Consider the following 24,428-nt stretch of genomic DNA (forward strand, 5'->3'; position numbering starts at 1 on the left):
AATCATTACCCAAAGTTCATGACCATAGGTGAGGGTGAGAGCATACTGTAGATTGACCGGTAAATCGAGAACTTCGCCTTTCGACTCAGCTCCTTCTTCGGTACACCGACCGCATAACTGCACCGATCCATCTGTCAATCTCATGCCCCATCTTTCCTTCACTCGTGAACAAGAGCCTGAGATACTTGAACTCCTACTTGAAGCAGGACCTCTCCACCCAACTGGAGAGGGCATGCTACCCTTTCCCGGTGGAGAACCATGGCCTCGGTTTTGGAGGTGCTGATTTTCATCCCCGCGGCATTGCAACCGGCTTCAAACCGCCTCAGCACATGCTGAAGGTCCCGGCTTGATGAAGCCAACAGGACAACATCATCTGCAAAAAGCAGAGATGAAATTCTGTGGTTCCCAAACCGGATCCCCTCCGGTCCCTGGCTGCGCCTACAAAATCCAGACATCCAGAACATGACCCCCAAACAACTAATATATAAACAATGGCACATAAAAACTTTAAGCCAATCAGGGACAAGGAAAAACTCCCCTTCCCCTTTATTCAGATGCTAGTAACAGTTTCGCCCTGACCAGTGTTAGAAACATAACGTTAATCTTGTGTAAAACAGAGAACAGCTTTGTATCATAATGTGTGATATGTTTAACATATGCTTAATATATGATTAAGACCATATTGAGTTGACAAAACTGTTTAATTAGGTTTGGTGCTTATGAAATCTAATAATTTGATGACAAAACGTTTTGCTTAGTTCCCTTTATTGACTTTTATTAACTAGGGCTTTTGACATTCTTATCTAATTAATATTATGAAAAAACTTGGTTTCGGTATCGAAATGACCAATTGGTTTAATGACCAATTGGTTTAAAAGCTATTCAACAAATTGTACTCTGGTTGTTCGGTTTGATTCTGTGTTGTTTGATCTGGTCCTACTGAATAAGGGGGTTCCTCAGGGCTTTTGCTCTTGCTTTGACCCTTGCTCATTTTTTACTTTATATTAATCACATCTGCGACCAGCTTGAGTTCTCTTCTTATCATACGTATGCAGACGACACAGTTCTATACGCTTCAGCGCCTTCTCCGAGTGATGTTTCCACAAACCTTCAAGCTGACTTTACAACTTCATAGATTGCTCTTCATGATGCAAAGCTAGTCCTGAATGCTTGCAAAACCAAAGATACATATGTTCTCCTATAAACCTGTGTCCTGACACCAACTCTGCAAGGTGATACAATTGAGGTTTTAGACTCATATCAATATCTTGGTATTTGGGTTAATAAGAATATTTACTTTAAAATTAATTTTTCATACTTCATAAAAAATCTCAAATTCACCTTACATTTAGATTAAAATCATGTTTTTCTATTGCTTCACATAAACTCCTTGTAAACCGACTTGTATGAAGTTTGTTTTAATCACAGTTGGACTATGGCGATACCATCTTCCGATTTGCTAATCCTATTACCTTAGCTAAATTGAATCCCATTTACTATGCTGCCCTAAGGTATATAACAGGATAAAATTTCAGGGCTCATCATCGCACTTTGTTCACCCCTTGCTGGATTTACTTCACTTGATTATTGAAGGTTGTACCATTGGCATATTTTTATATACAAAGCCATTCTAGGAAAATTGCCATTGTACATCTACACCAATTTATTACAGTTCAGAACTCCTACAGTTTCAAAGCCAGTAGCTAGCTGCGGTTTAAAGGGCCCTTTGTGAACACAGAATCAGGAAGGTTAAATCTGTTATATTTTGGCCTGTGGTCTTGGAATGATCTGCAGCTCAAGTTGAAACTGAATTCTCTTATCCCCTTCTCTCATTTTAAAAATAATTGGAAAGAGGTTTTGGACACTAACTGTACTTGTAAATAGTAATTGCCTGAATTGAAATGTTGTAATGGTTCTCTCTCTCTCTCTCTCTCTCTCTCTCTCTCTCTCTCTCTCTCTCTCTCTCTCTCTCTCTCTCTCTCATTCATATATATATATATATATATATATATATATATATATATACATACACTACACAATGAATTGCCTTTTCAGTTGCTCATCATTTCATGAGTTATAAAATGTAATTAGAGGATGTAGTTAGCAGGGGTGGTGTCGTGGTCATCACTGTTGTTCACATCTTAACATTTCCTGTCCCAAATCCCAGCTGGGGTCTTGTGGAGTTCCTTTGTCCTCTCAGTGTTTGAATGGATTTTCTCCACATTTTCCAGCTTCCTTCAATAGTCCAAACACATATATGTTAAGTTCATTTGTGATTTTAAATTGTTTTTAAGGATCAGTGTTCTGTACATGGTGTATCCCGCCTCTCTCCCACTGAAAGCTTGAATAGACTTGAGCCCTTTGCAACCGATGGATGGATGGATGGATGGATGGATGGATGGATGGATGGATGGATGGATGGATGGATGGATGGATGGATGTAGGGCTGGGTGATATGAACCAAAAGTCATATCTCGATATTTTCTAGCTGAATGGCGATACTCGATATATATCGATATTTTTTCTGTGCCATAATTGGGGTTTCCCCCAAAGCATTATAGCATAGTATCTCTGTTAGCTTAATTTTTTTCTGAGGCAAACCCTTAAAAAAACAGTCAGTTTTAATACAAAGCCTCGTGCCAAATGTCACACAGGTTCCTTTATTAACAGAGGTCTGCACAATATCAAAATGTATAAAACAAATGAAATAAAAATAAAATGCCTGCATATATAGAATAAAAATGCTTCTTGAATAAAATAAAACAAATATCCCTTTCCTGCATAACAATTAAATCAAAATACACAATGCAATTAATACAATGTAGACAGTAACAGGCAGACTTTTCCACTGAGGTTGACAGTTGTGCAAATAACAAAACATTTGTGCAAATCTCAAATAAAACATTCAAGTCAATTTGTTACAAAATAAGCTATATCAAAATCATTAAAAAAAAAATGTAAAATTTTTTTTTTTTTTTTTTTTTTTTTTTTTAAATCGATATAAACGATATTGTCTCGTACCATATCGTGTTTGAAAATATATCAATATATATTAAAATCTCGATATATCACCCAGCCCTAGATGGATGGATGGATGGATGACACAAGCAGTTGATTGGTGCCAGGCAAATAGGGTATCTTCAAAATGTTTTAAAGCCACATATACATTTCCATGTTCCATGTCCATCCATTATCTATACCAGCGTAAGCCCTGCCTGGTCTCCGGCTTAGGTTCTTATGTGCCATTTTCCCCTTGTACCGGGGCCTCCAGGGTATAACGAGTTAAATCCTATTCATGGTCACGGAGGTCTGCGAGAGCCTATCCCAGCTGTCAGTGAGCGAAAGGTGAGGGTACACCCTCCGCCGGTTGTCTGTTTAGTGCATGGTCACAGACAAACAGCCATACAGGCTCACACTCTCTCACAAATCAGCCCAACATGCATCTACCTGGATTATGGGAGGAAGCCAGAGTACCTGGGAGAAACCCAAGGAAACAAAGGGAGAACATGCAAACTCGATCCAGAATATAAAAGCTGGAAGTCAAACTAGGAGGCAACAGTGCTAACCTCCAAGCTTCCGTGCTGCCCTCATTCCCAGATTATGGTTTGAAAAAAAAAGCAACATTAGGTCACAATTTAGATCTACCCCGTTGGGTCACAAAATGATCAGCATAGCAAACTATTAAAAAGCTATATACACATCACTGAAATCATGTAAAATATTTGTATAGCTATAAAATTATGTTTCTTTTGAGTGTACCGTATGGTTTGTCTCATTACACCTTTAAAATTATTCAGATGAAGCCGTCTGTGGACAGGGTTATTACTACTCAGTTGAGCTCCTGACAATTATTGCTCTAGGGCCAGAGTGTAAATTGCCTTTTATACGTAGTCCCAGGCCAAATGATCTGTGAGCCAATCTTTTGGAGTAACATCATTAGAAAAGCTTATTTTTCAAAAATTGGATTGAAATCTCTAAAGTCACGAATGTATCTTAGATGCATCAGCAACGAGCCTTTGGAATAGTTGCAGTCAATATACAACCAAGCTATCTCACAAATTAGCATTTCAAGTCTAGATTTTAGTGTTTGTACTTTGCCTTTTCCCACACCCCTTCTCAGAGCAAAGTTCTGATGTTTCTTCGGGGTAATCAGGCATGGGGGACATCGTGTGCACTTACAAATCACATCATACATAAAATTCCTCTCAGGACCCAATCCTAACTTTAACACATGTACTTAAAGGGAAAGTTCCGTTTTTTACAACCTGGACCTTATTTCTGGCATTTTTTATGGTCGTATACTCACCCAGGCAAGTTTGGTGTCATTTGGAGTCCTTTGGAAGATATTAGGAGTTTTGTGCGAGCCGCTTCTCCATATAATGGTAGCGCATCGGGGCACAGCGGGACACAGACGATGCAGCGTCTAAATAACACATGATTGCCGCGAAACTTGTTCATTTCTTTTATGAATCACTAGATCTGCTTCCAGGACCTGTTGTCTACATCCGGGGCTGTGTGTGTAACAAATAAATCAGTTTGTAAACAAGACCTCTGACCTGCATGACGTCATCTCTGTGCGCGCATCGCAGACACAGCTCTGTGTACAGCTGGAGTTCGTTACTGTTAGTTTACTGTTAGTTATTTGAAACATGTCTGAATATTTGTCAAATTCTGAGGTTGTGGACGACGACTTTGAATATGATGGACGTCCTTACCGTTTTGAGCCAGAGTATACGGCTGAAGAGCTCACTGAACGGAGGACGGAGTGCGCGCACAGAGATGACGTCATGCAGGTCAGAGGTCTTGTTTACAAACTGATTTATTTGTTACACACACAGCCCCGGATGTAGACAACAGGTCCTGGAAGATGCACAGAAGCAGATCTAGTGATTCATAAAAGAAATTAACGAGTTTCGCGGCAATCATGTGTTATTTAGACGCTGCATCGTCTGTGTCCCGCTGTGCCCCCATGCGCTACCATTATATGGATAAGCGGCTCGCACAAAACTCCTAATATCTTCCGAAGGACTCCAAATGACACCAAACTTGCCTGGTTGAGTATACGACCATAAAAAATGCCAGAAATAAGGTCCAGGTTGTAAAAAACGGAACTTTCCCTTTAACATCAGTACTGGGGTTAGGTGTGTGGAAGCTTTGAAGTGGGGTGATGCATTCACAGAGTTAAGGTGTCAGAGATCAAGTGATTGCTAGTTTGTGTTTTTGAGAACCGCTTTAGATGTAAGTCAGACCCAGGTACCTCCTCATATACAGCTATGCACGCACACTCACATACACACACACACCTTGTTTGGCAAAGTCATCTTTAGCAAATCTCAGAAACCTGCACGTTCTAACCTTGGCTAATTAGCTTTCAAAAAGCCAGCTGAAGGACGGCCATCCTTATGCACATACCTACAAAAACATCCTCAGATATTTAGTCAAACTCACTCTTATATGCCTGTAATACCCTAGCTGAGGACAGATAGGCTGATTTTAAACATAAATCTTACTCGTATATTCATGTACTCAAACACATAGACATGCACACACTAAATGTTTAAGATATTTCTAATCACTTTCTTGTGAGAGGAAAAGTGGGCCAAAAGCTTTGCCACTAAGCTGTCATGTTACATTTCTTAAGTGGGAAGACCAGGGGAGTCCTAACAGATAGTGCCATGTCAATGTGTCGGCTTTTTTTCTACCAAGAATCTTAACTTCATGCTTGTCACACTTGATGCTAATATGACTGAAACCTCATTCTGTCAAAACCTGCAAGTAGATTTGACTGCTTTCCAGGCAAGCCATGGAAAAAAGAGTCTAGGGTATACAGTAAATTTGTTGTTTATCGTCTACTAGCATTATGCTATTGGAGAGTATACTTTTCACATTAAAATCAGGACTTCGCGTTACCAGGAACTGAACCATCTACGCTTGTCTGCTACACTGAACAAACAGAAGAGAAAGAGATCCATTTCAAGCACATTCAGCCCGTAATCAGGCAGTCATGTGCCCTGGCTACTGTTCTGTTATGACGCTTTTCCACTAGTATTTACTCAGCTCGGCTCGGAACGGCTCGTCTCGCCTCTACCCGCTTTGTCCCCGTTTGTTTTTCCATAGCCAGGTGAGAAGTGGGGGGGTTGGGGTGAAGCTGCTGTGACATACTCGATTGCACAATCCCTTTGTTTGTGTCGGCGCTGATGAGAAATCAGCTGGAGTCGCGAGCGGCTGAGAAGAAAACAGCCCATCTACATCCCTTTTTTAATTCTCTCATCAGCCACCAGGTTTATGAACATCTGCACCTCAGAGTTGGATCACCAAACAGACGTTTGCGCTGTATAATAAAATCGCTGCGTGTCGCTCTTGCCGCTCCCTGATTCAAACGTCTGACGGCCCCGCCCCCGACCAATCAGTGGCCTGTAATGTGATGACGTCAGATATAGTGCCGGCTCAGCCCGGTTAGAACCTCGGCAGAATGGTTACAGAAAAAGTATCTGCTTGGCACGGCTCCACCCGTCTCGGCCCCTAGTGGAAAAGCGCAAGACGGGGGCGCGGCGGGTAGAAGCGTGCTGAGTAGGTACTAGTGGAAAAGCGTCATTATTGTCAGTAGCGTTGAACAAATAATGGTTTGGAATCTGTTGCTTTCGTATTTCTGTGTTATGTGACAAGATAACCAAAGCCATTCATCAATGGTTTGATCCAAGCTTTCATGTGGGAAGTAGAGGATCTGCCTATGAAGCGAAAAAGTGAGCTGGATTACAGTGTATTGACTTTATTTCGTATTGACAATAGGCTGGCCCCCACGGAGACCTGTGGTTGAGCCTCAGGATGTTGTCAATGTGGAAATGGGAGTTCCTTGCACACTGATGGGATTAGAATCCCATATTGTGCTTTTGATTCTACTAGCGTAGTTAGGGATGTTTATTTCCAATCCAATCTTACTCAAGGAAGTGATGATTCAACTCCAGGGCTAATTCTTGACAAAGAATAATTGAGTCCTCTGCCGTACCATCGGGCATAGAGGTGTGTGTGTCTGTGTGCGTGTGTGTAGAGGCATTCAACGCGGACTTTGTGTGAATAGTTGTGTGTAGCTGAGTGTGTTGGCAAACAATGAGTACAGATGAATATGTAATAAGCTGGGAACAATTCCGGCCTGACATTAACATGCATCACCTGGCTTTAACATGCAGTTGGTAACTGATTATGGCTGCATATGATTTAGCTGGGTTGAAATCACACCAGGCACTTGAGTAAGTCTCCACATCTTCAAAGGCTTTTTATTTTCATTTTCTCATGAGATGTTTTCAAGGTACTGCAGACATCCTTTGGTTATTCCTACATTAGTCATGCACCAATCAGTCACAACACTGAAACCACTTAAGAAAGGTTAGGACCCTCTTTCCAGCCAGCAAATCAACCCTAACATGCTAAACTATGAACTCCAGTCTATTCAGTTCCACATTCAGTTCACTTTGGTTCACAACAGCATCTTTACAGCACATCCCACAGATGCTTGATCAAAATAAGAGTTGGGGAATTAGAAGTCCAAATCAACACATTGTCTTGTTTCTCAAGTCATTCCTTAGAAACATTTATAGTGTGCTGAAAGATGCGCCATCACAGCATACTGCTACCATGAATGGCTATACACATCGTGCATCAATGTCAAGCAGCTTTCAGAGCAAAGAACCAGAACATTAGTTTTTTTTTAGATTTCCTTCTATCTGTTGTGATATCTCTTAACCATTAAACAACAAAAATTCTCATGGCTGTCCACATTAGGCTAAGCTTCTTTCCCTCACAGGTTCTTGATAAATAAATCCGATTCCGATTCTCATTTTCAGAAGTTCATGAGCCTTTGCCTCAGGTAAAGTTAAAGATATCAGGTAAAGGCACACATTTGTGATACGTTTTAGAACTATTTCTTTGTTTTTTATTTCATGTATGCAACACCAAATTAGTCTTGTAAAAATGGCTTTTACTGAAATGATTTGATTGTATGTGTATCCTTATGTTGAAAGCTTTATTCTGGCTCAATAGTATTTCTAGTACAGTTCTTGTTATATATTCATTGAATAGGTATTCAGGTAAAAGCCATGTATTTAAGATTCTTTTTGGAACGACTGTATATCTCAGGTGTTTTGTTTAATGTCTGTGCATAAAAGTGCTGGTAATTCTAATCTGAGGTACAAACAGCACCTTCTTTTCATGAAAGTAAATTTGAAAAGTTTTAAATGTTTTCTTAATTTTGGGTCCAGCTTGTCATTAAGGGATGATGGTGGATCCCAAAGCCAGACGAGAACCACCAATCTGGATGCTGTCTGACCCTCTTCCTTAAAAGAAATCATTCAGATTTTTCATTTAGTGCATGAATATGTCAGCCACATACAGTATACTGTACACACATATTTTGTAGACCGAGGCTGAATCCGTTCAACACGAACTCAGCCTCATTCTACAGAATATCTGGTGACCAAAGAGCCATGATTACGAGGAATTACTTTAATATGTATATATTATATACATAGATTTTCTGTGTTGTTTTCTTAAAATATTATTATACTCTTTAAGACCACATATGGGAGACATAGCAGCAATAACAATCTTTGTAGCCAGTGCAGTCTAGACGTTTCACCATGAATTAATTAGTTCAGTAGGGTTCTTATCTGTGCTCATTGCTCTAATGAAGTTTATCCATGACAACTGAACCAGGCACTGTGAGGGCCATGACAAACCCTTCAACTTGGGCCCTTTGAAACAGTCATACTGAATTATAAGGTATATGCAAGATTGTTATCATAGTGGAAAAACATCTCTTTTCATTTTGGGATGCCACCTTTTTACTTAGACATCATCTTTAGCAGTTTTAGACAATGCTGTATTTGCTTCTGGAATTTATTGACATTTAACCTAATGGTTTCATCTCTCCGTCTCTTAGATTTTCTCAGTGCCGCTGAGTTCAACACTAGCCCAAATCATGTGTACCTTCATACTTAACAGCTGGATGACGTTTCTTTTAACTAGATTATTGTTGTTGTTTTTTTTGTTTTGTTTTTTCAATTTGCGTTCAGTCATGCCAAAATGTCCTATTTAATCTCTGACCACATGTATTGTTTTCAAAATATATCAGCTTTCTTTGATGTTTATTTGTTAATTTTCCTTTTTTTATATCTTTCTTTCCGTTCTATCTGATGACAAATCATCTTTATGCAGGTATTGTACAACAAGGTACTAATACTCCAGAGGTTAAATCTTTTGTGCCAAACGCATTCAAACAAAGGGTACAGTTTAGAAACCTTGGTGTTAGTCATTTGACAGCTTTATTTTTTTCTTTTTTTCCTTTTTTTTTTCCTAAAGACATCCATGGGGTTCCCTCAGGGTTGTGTTTAAGTCTGTTGTCTAACTTGAAGACCAACCCCAAAAGATATTTCATACAAGATACTCAGAAGACGTTTTGCAGTTTTGAGCTGAGCGGATGTCCCAATAAGTCTGGAGTTTAAGTTGCTTTTTCTGAATAGCTCACAACTCTAAAGTGAGAACCATAGACTGTAAAATAACTGGACAAAGCCCCTGTGGCATCATGTGTAGGTTTTGTGTTCTTTTAAAGGTTGTTTTTCCTCGTACTTCGTGGTGTCATGTTGCAAATTGACAGAACAAACAGGCCGGGAAAGCAGGCTGGAATGCACCCGTGTCATTCACAGTTAGCTGTTATGCCTTGGCTGACTCGGCTTATGCTAAACTATGATGCTTCAGAATCAGAAACTGCCAGTGCTGAAATTAAGCTGAGCACTCCTAATTACATAAATATGTTGCTTTGTATGATTTTATCTAATGTGGTAAAAAAAAAGATAGTCATGGATGTTAAATCTAACTATTTAACATCCATGTTAAACTCAATCTGTAAATATTACCCCTGGTGCTGAAGTTGAAATAAAAAAAGAAGGGGTCAATTGAGATTGGCCCGGTTTCCCAGATCAGTTAAGTAGTTCTTAACAGCGAAAGACTTCTTTCACAGGCTCCTTAAAATGGTTTAAAAGAAGTCTTTCGCTGTTAAGAACTACTTAACTGATCTGGGAAACCGGGCCATTGACTTGGAGCCATCCCCCTGTGGTTGGTGGAGGAACTGCAACTGATCACACAAAAGACAAAACCAAACAGAAAAACAGTTTACCATCAAAACAATCAATATTAAACTGTCAGTGGTAAGAAGTCGTGCATTGTTTTTATTGAAAGTGATTGTTGCTGCTGTTATAACTTGTATAGATTTGAACCGGTTGATTCAATACTTACATGCATTTTTGATGAAGTCAGGAGAGTAGAGAGCAGAAAAAAAGACCAAAGAAGATCATGTACCCACAGAATTCACCCTCAAAAACAGTTGGAGAGTAGAGGAACAGGATAGAAAAAGATACTGGTAACTCAGATTGCCTTTCTTCAAAAGCAGTTCCTGTCAAGTCATTAGAATGGGCTTAGTCAAGTTTAAAGCTGAAGCAAAGTACTGCAACAACAAAAACTTCAGATCGTTTTTCGTTATTTTATTTAATTTTATCACCTCATTTATTTAGTTGCTGCACTCTTAGCACAAACCTATAGCTATAGTTTGTATACTCCATTTTGCTCTAAAATAACTTTGAGTGAAAATCCAAGCTTTGGTCTCAGCCCCCTAATTTCTGAAAGACATAAAACACCTCCAGACACCTTCACCACTGTGGTTGTATGAGCTACTGTAGCTTCATTCATTATAAAGTTGCCAGAAAGTGATACGCAGTTGTTAAAAGAGGATTAGGATGGGAAGCAAAAGTGATAATGGCAAGTTTCTGCGGACACCAGTGACCGAGAAACTGCGAGAGATGCTTTTTTCTTAATAATCCTAGTTCTCCGAGAAATCACATATTTATACCAATGAAACTGAAAATGATATTTCAACATGAAAAAACTAATTTGTGCTATTTTAAGTATAGGTGATAAGGCTATGATGGAGAGGATGAGCACGGGCCAGTTCTGCATCCTGAAATTGTGGGAAAAGGAAAACGTTGTCCTCAACACTTTAAAGACGGACAGCTGATCCAGTCTGTGATTGAAAACATGTACTTTTGGGTTGACCATTGACAGAAATGGGACTCTTCCTAGACCGACAAAGCACAACAAAAAATGTGCTTTCAAATCAGTTTTTTACCCTCTAATGCTTTATATGATTCACCCTTCATTTCCTAGAAGTGTTCTATTTGTTGGTTTGAAAATGTTTCTGAAGCGGGGCAGCACGGTGGCTAGTGGTTAGCATTGTTAGCATTGTGAACCCCGGCCTCTCACCTGGTATAGACTCCAGCAGCCCCCCGTGACCCTGCAAAGGATACAGGGAGAATTTTCATAGAAAATGAATGGATGGATGTTTCTGAAGTACAGAATAAGTGTTAAAAATAAAGTAACCAATGCCAGTGTACTGCTGGGATTTACTTTATCAGATCTAGAACTTCCACACTACTCTGGGAGACAAAATACATCCACTTCTAAAGTGTTGAGTCAACACTATAAAAGTGGATGTCTTTTGTGGATCCCTTTTGCCTTACTATGTTGACATCTGTTTCCCCCTCTCTGTTCCTAAAAGCAACAGGTCCAAACTGTCTGCTATTGCCCAAACCATTAAATTCTTCAAAGTACTACTTTATCTTTGTCCTGCCATCCTATTTTTCTAAACATAAAATATGTTTAACTGCTAGTGTGACCTAAACATGTCTTTAAAGGAAACCTATTATGGCATTTAATGTATATTTTAAACAGGCAAAAAAAAAAACAAGAAAAAACAATCAAAAGCTTGTTTTTTCTACATAAATCAGAAATTCAGCCTCTGGGCCATGTCTATTTTTACCGCTTCTAACCTCCTTTTCTATGAGGGATTCTGAGGGGTGGGGAGGCTATGATAATGAGGCTCTGTGCTGATTGGCTGCCTGAATGACGTGTAGCAGGGGACACAAAACCTCGCCCCGGGCAGAATGGCCGGCTCCGTACACTATTAAAGCATGTCTGATGCGAGCGTCAGCGACAAAATCAATTCCATTGCTTTTTCTATTAGACTGTCCTAACTGGCTGCGAGTTTAACGGTTTCAGTGTGGACAGACAGCGTCCGATGTCACGCAGCTCGACGCGATAGTCGGACGCTCGCATGCAGTTATGACACGGTGTAAACGACTCCCTGGGATCTTAAAGCCTGAATTACGGTTCTGCGTTACATCGACGCGTACTCTACGCCGTAGGCTCTGCCTTGGTGTAACGCGGAACCATAAATCAGCCTTTAGTCACCTGAAGGGGGGAACGGTTCACCTCGTCTTCACACTAACAGTTCTTTACTCTGATTCCTCATCATTTAATTTCTTATGTTACAAGACAAATTAATAATGTTAACTGTAAAGAAATCACAACACTGAATGTTCACAAATGGGAACTTTATTGTTAAAAAAATAGAATAACATAACATTTATGCACTATTGCTGGCTCAAGGAAGGACCGAGCATTTCTTCTGAAGGTGTCGTTGAACAGCTTCAGGTGCATTGCTTGGAAGATCTGAAACCATTGACAGAAAAAATGTATAACTAATAGTAACACCGGAGCTAAGCTAAATACTTAGGCCATGCAAAGATCATACTTGTAGACAAATATAAATAACATAAAAACTTGTGTGCAGTTGCCGGGTCCGTACTGTTGGTACTGATCCTTTTATGAGGGTAAGTGTCGATGCGAAACCAAATTTTTACTGTCCCTCGTTGTTGAAACAGCCACCGCTTCGAAACAATGGCGGACGCTCCGGCCGGCGGAGTTAGTTGTGGGCGTGGTTTCATGCAGCGGAGGCCGACCTATGGAAATCGAACGGAATCAGAGCGGCTGGTAGAAGTCACGTGACACTGGAAGGATCCTCCGGGCGGGATGTACAGACACTGCAGAATTTGGTTGCTTTCCTCCTTCTCTGTGTTGGCAGGGTGAGGGGAAACCACTTTATATATGTTAAAGCAAGAAAAAACGTGTTTTTCATAATAGGTCCCCTTTAACAATAGTTGCATATATAATATCATCTTTATTGTCATGTAATTGCCATGAGATTTCTGTTGCTCACACAAGCATTATTAGTATAGTGCTTCTTATTGTGTAGTAGTTAATCACTAATCCGTATATACAATATAGAGTTCTTAATTTCTATTATCGTCATATCATCAGGGGCATTATTCCTGTTTCATGCAAAAGACTTCGGGATTTCTGAATTTAACTTTCCGTATCTCATCATGAGAGATTTCTCTTCAAAAACTGAAAAAGGAAATCTCAATTTTGAAGAATATTATTTTATTGCAATTGAGCACCTGTTGTTGAGAAAATAATCAGATGATGAAGGTAGCGGATGATTATTGACTACTTTGCAAGGCTCTGTATTTGGTGTGAATGTCATAATTGAATAAGTCAGTCGATGAAAATGAAGCTTCAATGTGAGTTTTAAATCAAAATGCATCGTATCCTGGGTGCAAGCAATAAGTCGTGTCATCACACCATATTAGTCTAGTTATTTTCCAACAATGTTGACCACTACAAATTTGGTTTGTCATACTAAATAGAAATACATTAAAAAAAAGTTTTCGATGCAGCTCGTTAAATACAGTGTTGTAGTTTAACTCACACTTATTTTTTTTTTTTCTTCACATTTGAACGCTCATGGCTGAGCCGACCCCTGCTGTCTCTCTGCATCAGTCTGACTGTGGACCCGTGCTTATGAGCTGCAGTCTTTCACAGGGAGGGAGATCAGCCTTGTGCTCAGCTTGGCAACCCTCCAGGAATATGATAACACACACTCCCAGATACACATTTACGCACTGGAGTGCCGGGCATCTGTTTGAGCCAGATGTGAGCCCTGAGCAGAATGAGGCATGCCCATGTGCACACAGAGGGATTTTCACAATTATTCCATTTAGTTATATATAATTCATTTGCGAGCACGAACGCATTATCTCACACACACACAAACACTGCCCCCAGAGGAGTTGAACATATGTTTGCTGCCTTACCGCTGAGGGAATGTGGTGTAACAGGGGGGACAATGTTTATGAGATGGCATCATTTACATGACAAAACGAGACTGACTGTGGGATTTACTGCTAAAGCTGATGGTACCATAATCAGTCAGGGCTTCTTATCACTGTCTTTTGCTGCTGTTAGCATCAACATTAATGTCCCATACATCCTAAGGCTGTATCATTAATCACTGTCAAGTACATGTTCGTTTCTGAGTTCTGTACCCATGTTGAGTAGGGAGACCATTTCATTAAAGTTAATGAGCAATGTCGAAAAGTTAAGTTCCTGAATTCAAAATGTAATCATGCAAAATAACTAAAAAATATCTTTTTACTTGCTGCTATTATGCAGAATGGCTTCTGTAATGCTTAACTGTTAAATTATCTTCATTACTCATCCTTTTGAGTTCCACTTTTAATGCATAAGTTCATTCATTTAAAGTAATTATCATTTTAATCATTTTCTGCATTTAAAATACTGCAAAACTAGAACTTAATTTCACCTGGTTTCAAACAAACCATTTATATCAAATGCCTCAGAAAAAACACAAAGTGAAAATAAAAAACATGTGATTATTTAATTTTGGCAATTAATATGGTCTCTAGATTAACAGTTTCATTTTGAAATGACAAGAAATAAAAGAATGTTATTGTGACATCAATGGTGATAATGGTTAATACTGGCTAATGTGATAGACTGGGTTAACGTATCATTACTGGAAATTGTCTTAGTGTAATTACATTATAATTTACCATCTAGCATTTCTTTTTATTTTGTCTTAATTACCTGCCTTCATTGCTTTTTTTTAACAAATTGCTAATAAAGCTTCTTTCTGGGGATGATGATGATGATGATGATGATGATGATGATGATGATGATGATGATGATAATGATAATGAATCCCTACTGATATATGGGCCTCTCATGACATCTACGTTGCGTGGATACCTTGGAGGCCAAAAATCTCTACCACCCATACCTTATCTCAAAGTCTTTATCCATTCTTACTTTTTTTTTCACCAGCTGTTTATGACTGTCTGTGTTCTGTCTATGTATGCATTTAACTGTATGTAGTTAAGCTAAAAACAAATTGTGGTTTCTAGCGTGTGACAGCGAGCGATAAGGTGGTGTGAAAATCCACTCCACTTCAGCCCTGCCTCCCAACTGTGTCCTTCTTTGTTGTCCATTCTGCGTCTCCCACCGAGCGTGTTGGAGAGATAATTCCCACTTATTTTAATAGGATAATTTTACTGTCCTTAAAATGCCCATCAGCTAATCCCATATAGCACACATTTATTTTAGCCCCTTTTTATCTGAAAACATACTACTTTAAATTACCCTTGGAGCTGCAGAGCTTAACTGTTATTGTGTCCTATCGTCATTCAACTAGCAGTTAGTTAGTTGGAGGACTAATCATGCAAGTTTGTGCTTTCTGAAAATTGAAGGATTGAAGGAGTTTTTCTTCATGAGTAAATTAACTTTTACAACTTCTAAAAAATGACTTTATACAATAGTTAGCAAAGTCTGTTTTGCTTGGGCAACTCTTCATTGCATGCAAGACATCTATATTTGGATATAGTCTTGTATCCCATTCACAGCTGTCTGCATCAAATTTGTCACATTTAGAGTAATCTTTAGCCATATTTTTTTTTCTTCTACCTTTTGCCTCTTTTAATATGACTTAAATCAAAACAATGTCAATGGAAGGCAAATGACACACATGTATCTTTTTATTTTATAGTTACAGTATAGCTTTGACAAAATATCTAACACTCTATTCAGATGATGCTGTACTACATCAGTCTCATCTCCCATCTACTTCTGCTATTACCTGCAGGGCGGTGGTGCACATTCAGGTCAACGATGTGAACGAGTTTGCCCCAGTGTTTCGGGAGCCTGAGTATCGAGCTGCAGTGACGGAGGGCAAGATTTACGACAGTATCCTGCAAGTTGAAGCCACAGATCAGGACTGTTCTCCACAGTACAGCCAGATCTGCAACTACCAGATAACCACCACAAACACACCTTTTGCTATAGATCGAAATGGTGAGTGAAATGTTCCGTGTCTGTAGATAACACCCCACTCCCCACAGGGTCAAACTTTTGAGATCATAAAGCCAGATCATATAGTCATCTTTTAAATTAAGTTTGTATTTCCATTTGCTCATCATCTAATGTCTTATAGGAAAAGCAAGATCAGGTGTCTATGGTAGCACATTTAGGCTCATAATCAGAAAATCCCATCAGCGCATAGAAATGCTCTCCAGAGCCAAAGACACAGCACACAGACACATAAATATGACAGATATGCATACGAGGATGCACACTTCTAGAATAACTGATATCACTTCTCCAGTGTAATATGTGTTCTTTGCTATTCTCAAGGACAAAGTCAAGCTTTTCTTAGAGGGCCATCAGTCTCCACTTATCAGATCACAGAAGTGTGTGAACACATGAACAACAAAAACTGAGAACAAAGTCACACACAGCTATAGCTAGGAAAACTTTCTTGATCTTCTCAAATACTTTTACACCTTTGAGTTTATTAAGTTCAACAGAGTGATTATTGGTGACGAGTGTATGAACACATGATTACAGACCGGCAATACGCATAAAATATGTTCGAAACCATTCTTCTTACTTGCCAATAGTATTTCTTCCACAGTTTTGTTCTTTTTCTTTTGTGGTAACTGATACGAAAAATAAGAATAGTAATGTTAATGATTATAGGCAGCACAGTGGCTTAGTGTTAGCATTGTTCCCTCACAGCAAAAGATCACTGGTTGGAGACCGGAGTCTTTCTGTGTGTTGGCATGTTTCCTTTGTATGTTAGGTTAAATGATCTTTTCAAATTGCCTTTAGGAGTGTGTCTGCCTTTTGTCAAAAGAGAGGTGGAATAGACTCCAGCAGATCCCAGTGACCCTGCACTAGAATCAGTGCATAATGTATGATGGGTGGATGAATAAAAATAATTTTGCTACAGTATATTATTTGAACATACATTGTACCGTAAGTGTTTAAACTTCAGAGGCCTTGTTAATTGTAGACAACATACCGGTACTTAATGCAGCAGTATTTTTGTTCATATTAATACATCAGTTTCAATTTAATTTGAAAGAATATTTGCATACTTTTAGGAAGTGATGTCTGGTCTCCTGTCCCTGCTAGTGCACAAAAATAAACAAAATAACTTTATAGTCCTATCATAGTTTTCCGGCATTACATCACACATAAGAAACGATAAAGTGGACATTATTGCACATCATTTTGATAGAGAAAACGAGAGTGATAGAGCAATAGACCAAACACAAATAATTCTTAGATTTGATTTTAATCACCACTTCCACAGATAAAGCAGGGGTCTTTGCTAAAAATTGCCAAAGTTCCCTCAAGCTGCTTTAAATACAGTTCGTTTTCTCAAGATACATGGATGGAAACGGCGTTAATGTTTAGATTTTGCTGCTAGTGATCTCCAAAAATGTTCTCACTGGTGAAACAAACAGGCTGACTCTAAACTGCACTGTGAAAGATAGAGAGAATGGACTCAGCCAGAGTGATCACTTTCAGTTTGAGAGGGTCCTGCTCAGCTGTTGACCATTGAAAAGGGAGCTTGGAGCTCTTGAACTTGAGAGTACGTGACAGAAAGTGGAAGACGATGGAGGGAGGATAGAGGAGAGTGTAAGTAACTGAGGGAAAGAGGTAAACACACAATCAGGGATATAAATGGATAGTTTTGAAATATAGAAAGGAGAACCTAAACCATTTGCCAAAGACAGGCTTAAGTATATTTTCGAAATAAAAAAAAACAGCATTGTGATTGTTAGTGGGGATTTACTACATCAGATACCACTGAGACAATAAAACAAGATGCAAGAGGCATGTACGCTAGATGAATAGCTCTGTGACAGTCACTACAGGTTAAAGTTGCCAGCAATTAATCGTTCTGTCAAGGGATATCTCATTGCATTACAGCCGGTTTCACCCAGATTCCAAGTAATGAGAGAATATTTATTCATTTATGTATTTATTTATTTATTAGAAAACCAAAAAGTCCTTAGACTATTTAGACAGGGTTACCATTTTAGTAGATTTTGTTTATTGTGTTCGTTTTAGCAAGGTTAAAGTTGCATTAGCTGAGCAAGCTTTTGGTCATATAACAGGAAATTTTTATATTTCAAATTTTGATTTAATAATCTTTCTTGATTTCAACTTAAGATATGTGAAGGTTACACCAGGTTATCCTCATAAGAGTGTGCACATAATAGTTCCAATTCTACTTTTGGAAAAATCTAGGAACCATAAGCCTGCGGTCTCACAGCAAAGGGCTCTGTTGTGATAACGTGGAATTACGAGCCCCTTAAGACGGGCTACAGACTGTCTATTGAGCCTTATATGTGAGGGTAACAATTTTGAATTCTATCCTGTATTTAACCTGGGGCCAGTGAAAAGAAGCGGAAATTAAAGAAGTATGATTTTCCTGCCAATTCTCATCAAAACTCTCACTACATAATTTTAAACCAGAGGAATGTTGGCACAGCCTAATAAGAAATTACAGTACTTCAATCATGAAGAATCAAACACAGGTTTGGCAATGTTACAAAGGTGGAAGAATGCAGTCCAAGAACTGGTTTTATATTTGAATCAAAGGTCAATTTCCGGTAAATCAAATAAAAAAGACTGGACCTAATGTTTCTGCATAACAAAGTAATGCCATGCAAAGTAACCATGTGACTTGACGGTTTACCTGAGGCGTTCAGGAGCAAAGACAACAACCTGAACCTTATCTGAGATTAAAAACAGGATTGACCCTTTTCAACACTTCGATTTTGGAAGGACGTGCAAGCAGCTGCAGTCTTATTTTTGTTGTTGCCTGCCTCCCTGCAGCCCTCTGATAGTCACCAGAGGGGAAGGAGGATCCTAGATCCTATTCAGTTTAGAAAGGAGTTTATGCAAGCCTGACTGATATGGTTTTGTTAAATAGATAATGGTTTCTATGACAGCAAAAGCTAAATCTGTTTTGTGTAAAAGGTGGACATTGACTGTTGGTTGTCATCAAGGTTTCATAACAAAGAAATTTGGGTCAGGAAAAGATGTATTATAGCTCAGCTTTTGTGGTACCATTTAGCTTGCAAACAGGGATGGTGGTTACCAGTTTAAGATCTGGATGAAGCATCAGGATGATGGGATGCTGCCGCAACTTTTGCATGCTTTTAGTTTCCGGTACAATTTTGATGAGTTTGCATGTTCTGCTTTTCATTCAGACGTGTTTATAGTGAGCATCTAGTTATTTATTTTTTTTAGTTTATTCAACTCCCTTCCAGATTTCCATTGACAAAATATCAAGGCATAGATGAAGTGATGAAAGCATCAGCCATGAAGATCGGTGGTCACAGCCTTGTTTTTAGTAAATGATGCTGTCCTTCTGGCAGGAGAGCCTCACACCAATTACTCATTTCAGCTGTTGGCACCACATCGTGATGAAGGTTGAATGAACTCTGAACAATAATCTGTGGCTGAGTATGACAAAACTGGTGGGCTTTCAAGTACAGCATTCATGAGGGTCTCAGTCATGAATGACACACACATACTGGGAGATTGACGGTATCTTTGGTCCCGATTCTCCAGCTGATCCATAATGCAAAAAAGTTTATGCATGTCCCAACATTAACCCATAGGCTTTGGATGCTAACTAAAAGGATACATCCTGAATGAAAGCAACTCAAATTAAAGCTGCAAGCAGCGATGAACGGGCCCTCACTCCCTTGTGCACGTTCAGTCGTGCTGCAGTGGAAGCTTGTATGACTTGCATGTAGATTCTTCAGGCCTGGACATTTAGCAGATGACACCAGCCACGACTCTCTATATCAAACCATTCAAAAGTTATGCCAGAAAGTAGGGACTATCAAATATCGACCAATCAGATGAAGGGGCGGGGCTTATTCAGGCCAATGAAGGTCAAGTACTCAATACCGAGTCCGATGACACCACCCACATGTCTTTATCACAACCCGTTCAAAACTTATGGCAGAGAATAGGAACTATCAAATATTGACCAATCAGAAGAAGGGGCGGGGCTACTATGTATCAATTAAGGTGAAGTATTCAAAACCGAGTCCGAAGACACCACCCACGACTCTTTATGTCAAACCATTCATAAGTTATGGCAGAAAATAGGAACTATCAAATATGGACCAATCAGATCGCCACAGTAACGCTTTTGACTGAGAAAAGTAATGCGCGTCGTCGCAGGATCGAGACGCACATTTAGATGTATAACACACCTGGGTGCACGTTACGGGCATAAATTGCGCCAAAATTACACGATTCATTCAAAATGGCTGACTTCCTGTTCGGTTTCGGCCATGGCGCCAAGAGACTTTTCTTTAAGTTGCGACATGATACAGGTGTGTACCGATTTTCGTGCATGTACGTCAAACCATATTGTGGGGCTTGAGGCACAAAGTTTTCTAGAGGGCGCTGTTGAGCCATTTTCCCACGCCCATTAATGCAAACCATGAAATATCAAATTTTTCACCAGGGCTGGCTTGCGTGCAAAATTTGGTGACTTTTGGGGCACGTTTAGGGGGGCAAAAAGGCCCTCCTTTCATCGGAAGAAAAATAAAAATGAGGATAATAAAAACATTTCCTACAGATACAATAGGCTTTTGCACTGTAAGTGCTCGGGCCCTAATGAGTTGGTCTCAGTGGGCTCTACAGTGTTTCAGTGGTTCAATCAGGATAGGCCCAGACGAGACCCACTTCTGATCTGTTTATAAGAAGGTCCAGTTGAGGTGGCTCAGGGAAATATGAGGATGCCTCTCATGCAAACTCTTTCAAAAGTTTAATAGTGCAAGTTTACTGGAACTAACCCTAGTCGTTACCAGGCCTGGTATTTTGATTTCAAGCTGGCCTGGGAGAAACGTGTGATCCCCAAAGAGGAGATTAAGGACATTTCTGGGCATGACAGACCTAAGCAGCTGTTTGAATGTATGAATTGATAAAACATCTCAGTCAAGTTCATTTTTGTGCTGATTGTTGATATAATTAATTTAATTGACTTTTAGTCATATGTTGGCTGTATTGGGAGAAAAAGAAAGATGGGGCATTAATGAGGAATGTTCCTAGAGTACATGGAGACAAAAATTGGGAAGGCAACATTAGAAAATGCTCTGTGGTAAATTGGATTGTAATTATGGTGGGATCAATGGGGAGAATTCTTAAAGAGAGTATTAGCTTGCGTGAGTTGTAGGTGACCAAGGAGCAAATGGAGAGTTTGGTGTGAAGGGTAAAGAAGTATTTTAAGAGCTAATCACCTTCACCAGCAGTCACAGTACACAGCCCTCTGAACTGGATAAGCTGAGGCAGTAACTGAAGCAGCAGTAATCCAATCCTCCTTCAAGTCAAAAGGTGTCTGTAAGTATGCATGTGTGTGTTCTTGTTATAATTAATGAGAGAACAGGACGAGAGCTCAGATAGCAGGGAGTGAAATGGGATGATTCTGCAAAACAGTGAGACAATGCAATCCGCTGGGTTGGGAAGGAGGTGGAGAAGGGAAGGCATTTTCAACAAACAGCCATAATGGAGCGTGGGTGAGGAGGAGGACAGCAAGGGGAACAATGGCAGCCTCATATGAATAGTATCTTATCCTCCTGCTCCCAAACTTGTATTCAAATATATCAACATTCAGATCCCTTCACACCTATCTCCCCACATACAAAAAGCCCAAGACACATCCAGGCTGTAATACAAGTTATGGTTACTCATCCTAGTTATATTTTGACTCAGCAATAAAAGACAGTTTTTATCCCTTTTCAAACTGCAGGCATTCAGAGTCGGTGTGCCCCCTCCCTGCATTGTCATCTGTTTGCATGGGAAAACTCGTCATTGATGACATTTTTTGAGGCATATTATTCCAGCTAGCAGGAGTTTAGAAAATGTGTGGGCAATGTGCGTGTTTCAGGAAGCCCTGTGTGATTGGGTAAGGGCTGAATGCTTACATTTCAGCAGCAATGAATGGATAAACAGTTCACATTTTCCAGAACTCGGCTTAATCTCGCAATCACCGTCATTTTATACTCAACAATATGTTACAATATAATTGCATATTATTTGTTGAATTCTTGCATACTTTTCTTTATCTGACACAGAGTGTGGTCAAAATATGCATTATGCCCACAACGTTGTGGAAAATGAAACCAGCAGTGAATTGACTATTTGTTTATTTTCACATTATCATTGCTCTCTAATGGAAACTTTTCAAGTCATAACGTATTTGGCCATATATACTACCACTAGAGATAAATTAAGACCATTAGTTTTGAACATTAGACAAGATTATTTTGAGGGACACATGACCCACAAGTTTTTAGAGTTATAATGAAGTGATTTTATCATTGACACCCGAAGTTGCTAAACATAAATGTAAATTAACTTCCAAAAACATGAAACAAAGGTGAAAGAAAGAATAATTCATGGTTATGTGTGTTGACTCAACAGGGATAACAATAAATGAGGAAAAACTGAAAATGGTCTAGAATGTACAACAGCTGTGCAACATTAGGGTTTGTTTTCACATACTTTATAGCTGACGAAAAAGTGCCATCAGGGCACTGAAGAGCACTTCATCACGGCACCTCATCAAAAAAGCAGTCCTGAGCACGGGAGGGAGGCTCTGCAGCTGCCAGCAAGCTTAGAAAACATGCCGTGATAGTAGCAACAGTAGAGGAGCAGCTGATCTCATCCTACAAATGGTCTTTTCTTTTGTCTTTTTAAAGATAATTTCTGTCTGCCATTTCAAACAAATACAGGTGAGAATAGGGCAGACATGCCCTGAGCTGTGACCTGTCACCTGGAATCGATTGACAGAGGTGACACTAACATTTATTTAAAGCTTATAATTAAAACTGGAGACTTAATGATTAAAACACTTAAGATTCCGGAAAAGTATTCAACTTCTGTTTTGACCATATTGTGAAATAATTGGGGGGAAAAAACCCCTGCTTGTGTTAAGAAAAGAGAAAAAATGCTCCACCCACAAGACAAACAAAATTGGACTTTACTGTTTCCTTTGTAGGTGTTCAATCACATGTGCTCATTCCAAGCCAGAACAAAATCGAAAAGAACATGTGTAATTGAAATTCATTTCTTGAGTAAACCTTTTCTTGGATTACAATTACCTAAAAAAAAAGACCAAATAGATTTTGATATATTTGTATATGAAAGATAACTTTACACAAGCTGACAGTCTAAAATGAAATACACATCTGAATTTGCTTTGAACTGTAGTGAAGTGGAACGTTTCAAACCAAACATAAATCAAAAGATTTGCAACTTGGCTGGCAATTATTTCTACCTTCTTCTCCGGCCAACAAGGAGAAGGAGAAAAATCAAACAGTACGCATAATTTCATCATCTCAAGAAGCTTCATAACTTCATGAAAGACGGTGTATTTCTGATGAGATATAAACATCCAACGCACAGTACCAACCCATCATCAGCTGGATATGTGACTCTACCACATAAGCCTGAGTAACATATTTATAAATGAGGGTGCTGAAGAATCCTGAACATGTTCTGGACATCCTCTGTAATCTGAACGTGTACAACTTCATGTACTGAACATATAAAGGTGTATATGTACACATTTGGTATGTATTCAGGCTGATTTAGAATTGAACTGTTTTGCGTTCATCTGTATCAACCAATCTCTTCAGTATGTGCATTTTGAGCACAATACCCCATGTGGAACAGTTTCTGAGCTATGGGTGTTTGCTCAAGGAGATTTTTCAGAAACCCGTCGATCAATGTAATGGTTTACACTACTTTGAAACCCTCACAGCTAGGGCTGGGCGATATATCGAGATTTTAATATATATCGATATATTTTCAAACACGATATGGTACGAGACAATATCGTTTATATCGATTTAAAAAAAATAATAATAATTTTTTTTTTTTTTACATTTTTTTTTTAATGATTTTGATATTGCTTATTTTGTAACAAATTGACTTGAATGTTTTATTTGAGATTTGCACAAATGTTTTGTTATTTGCACAACTGTCAACCTCAGTGGAAAAGTCTGCCTGTTACTGTCTACATTGTATTAATTGCACAGTGTATTTTAATTTAATTGTTATTCAGGAAAGGGATATTTGTTTTATTTTATTCAAGAAGCATTTTTATTCTATATATGCAGGCAGTTTATTTTTATTTCATTTGTTTTATACATTTTGACATTGTGCAGACCTCTGTTAATAAAGGTACCTGTGTGACATTTGGCACGAGGCTTTGTATTAAAACTGACTGTTTTTTTAAGGGTTTGCCTCAGAAAAAAATGAAGCTAACAGAGATGCTATGCTATAATGCTTTGGGGGAAACCCCA

At 39.0% G+C, this 24,428-nt stretch overlaps 1 protein-coding gene across 1 annotated transcript in view; it reads left to right on the plus strand.

Annotated features, from left to right (window-relative positions):
* LOC133441584 (calsyntenin-2-like) overlaps nt 1-24,428 on the plus strand; it is a 422,755-nt gene that overhangs the window by 231,248 nt on the left and 167,079 nt on the right. Inside the window, exon 4 of the mRNA XM_061719022.1 lies at nt 15,884-16,092. Within this exon, the coding sequence (XP_061575006.1) occupies nt 15,884-16,092 (209 nt within the window). The remainder of the gene's footprint in view (nt 1-15,883; nt 16,093-24,428) is intronic.

Source organism: Cololabis saira, chromosome 4, assembly GCF_033807715.1.
Source record: "Cololabis saira isolate AMF1-May2022 chromosome 4, fColSai1.1, whole genome shotgun sequence".
Classification (NCBI taxonomy): domain Eukaryota; kingdom Metazoa; phylum Chordata; class Actinopteri; order Beloniformes; family Belonidae; genus Cololabis; species Cololabis saira.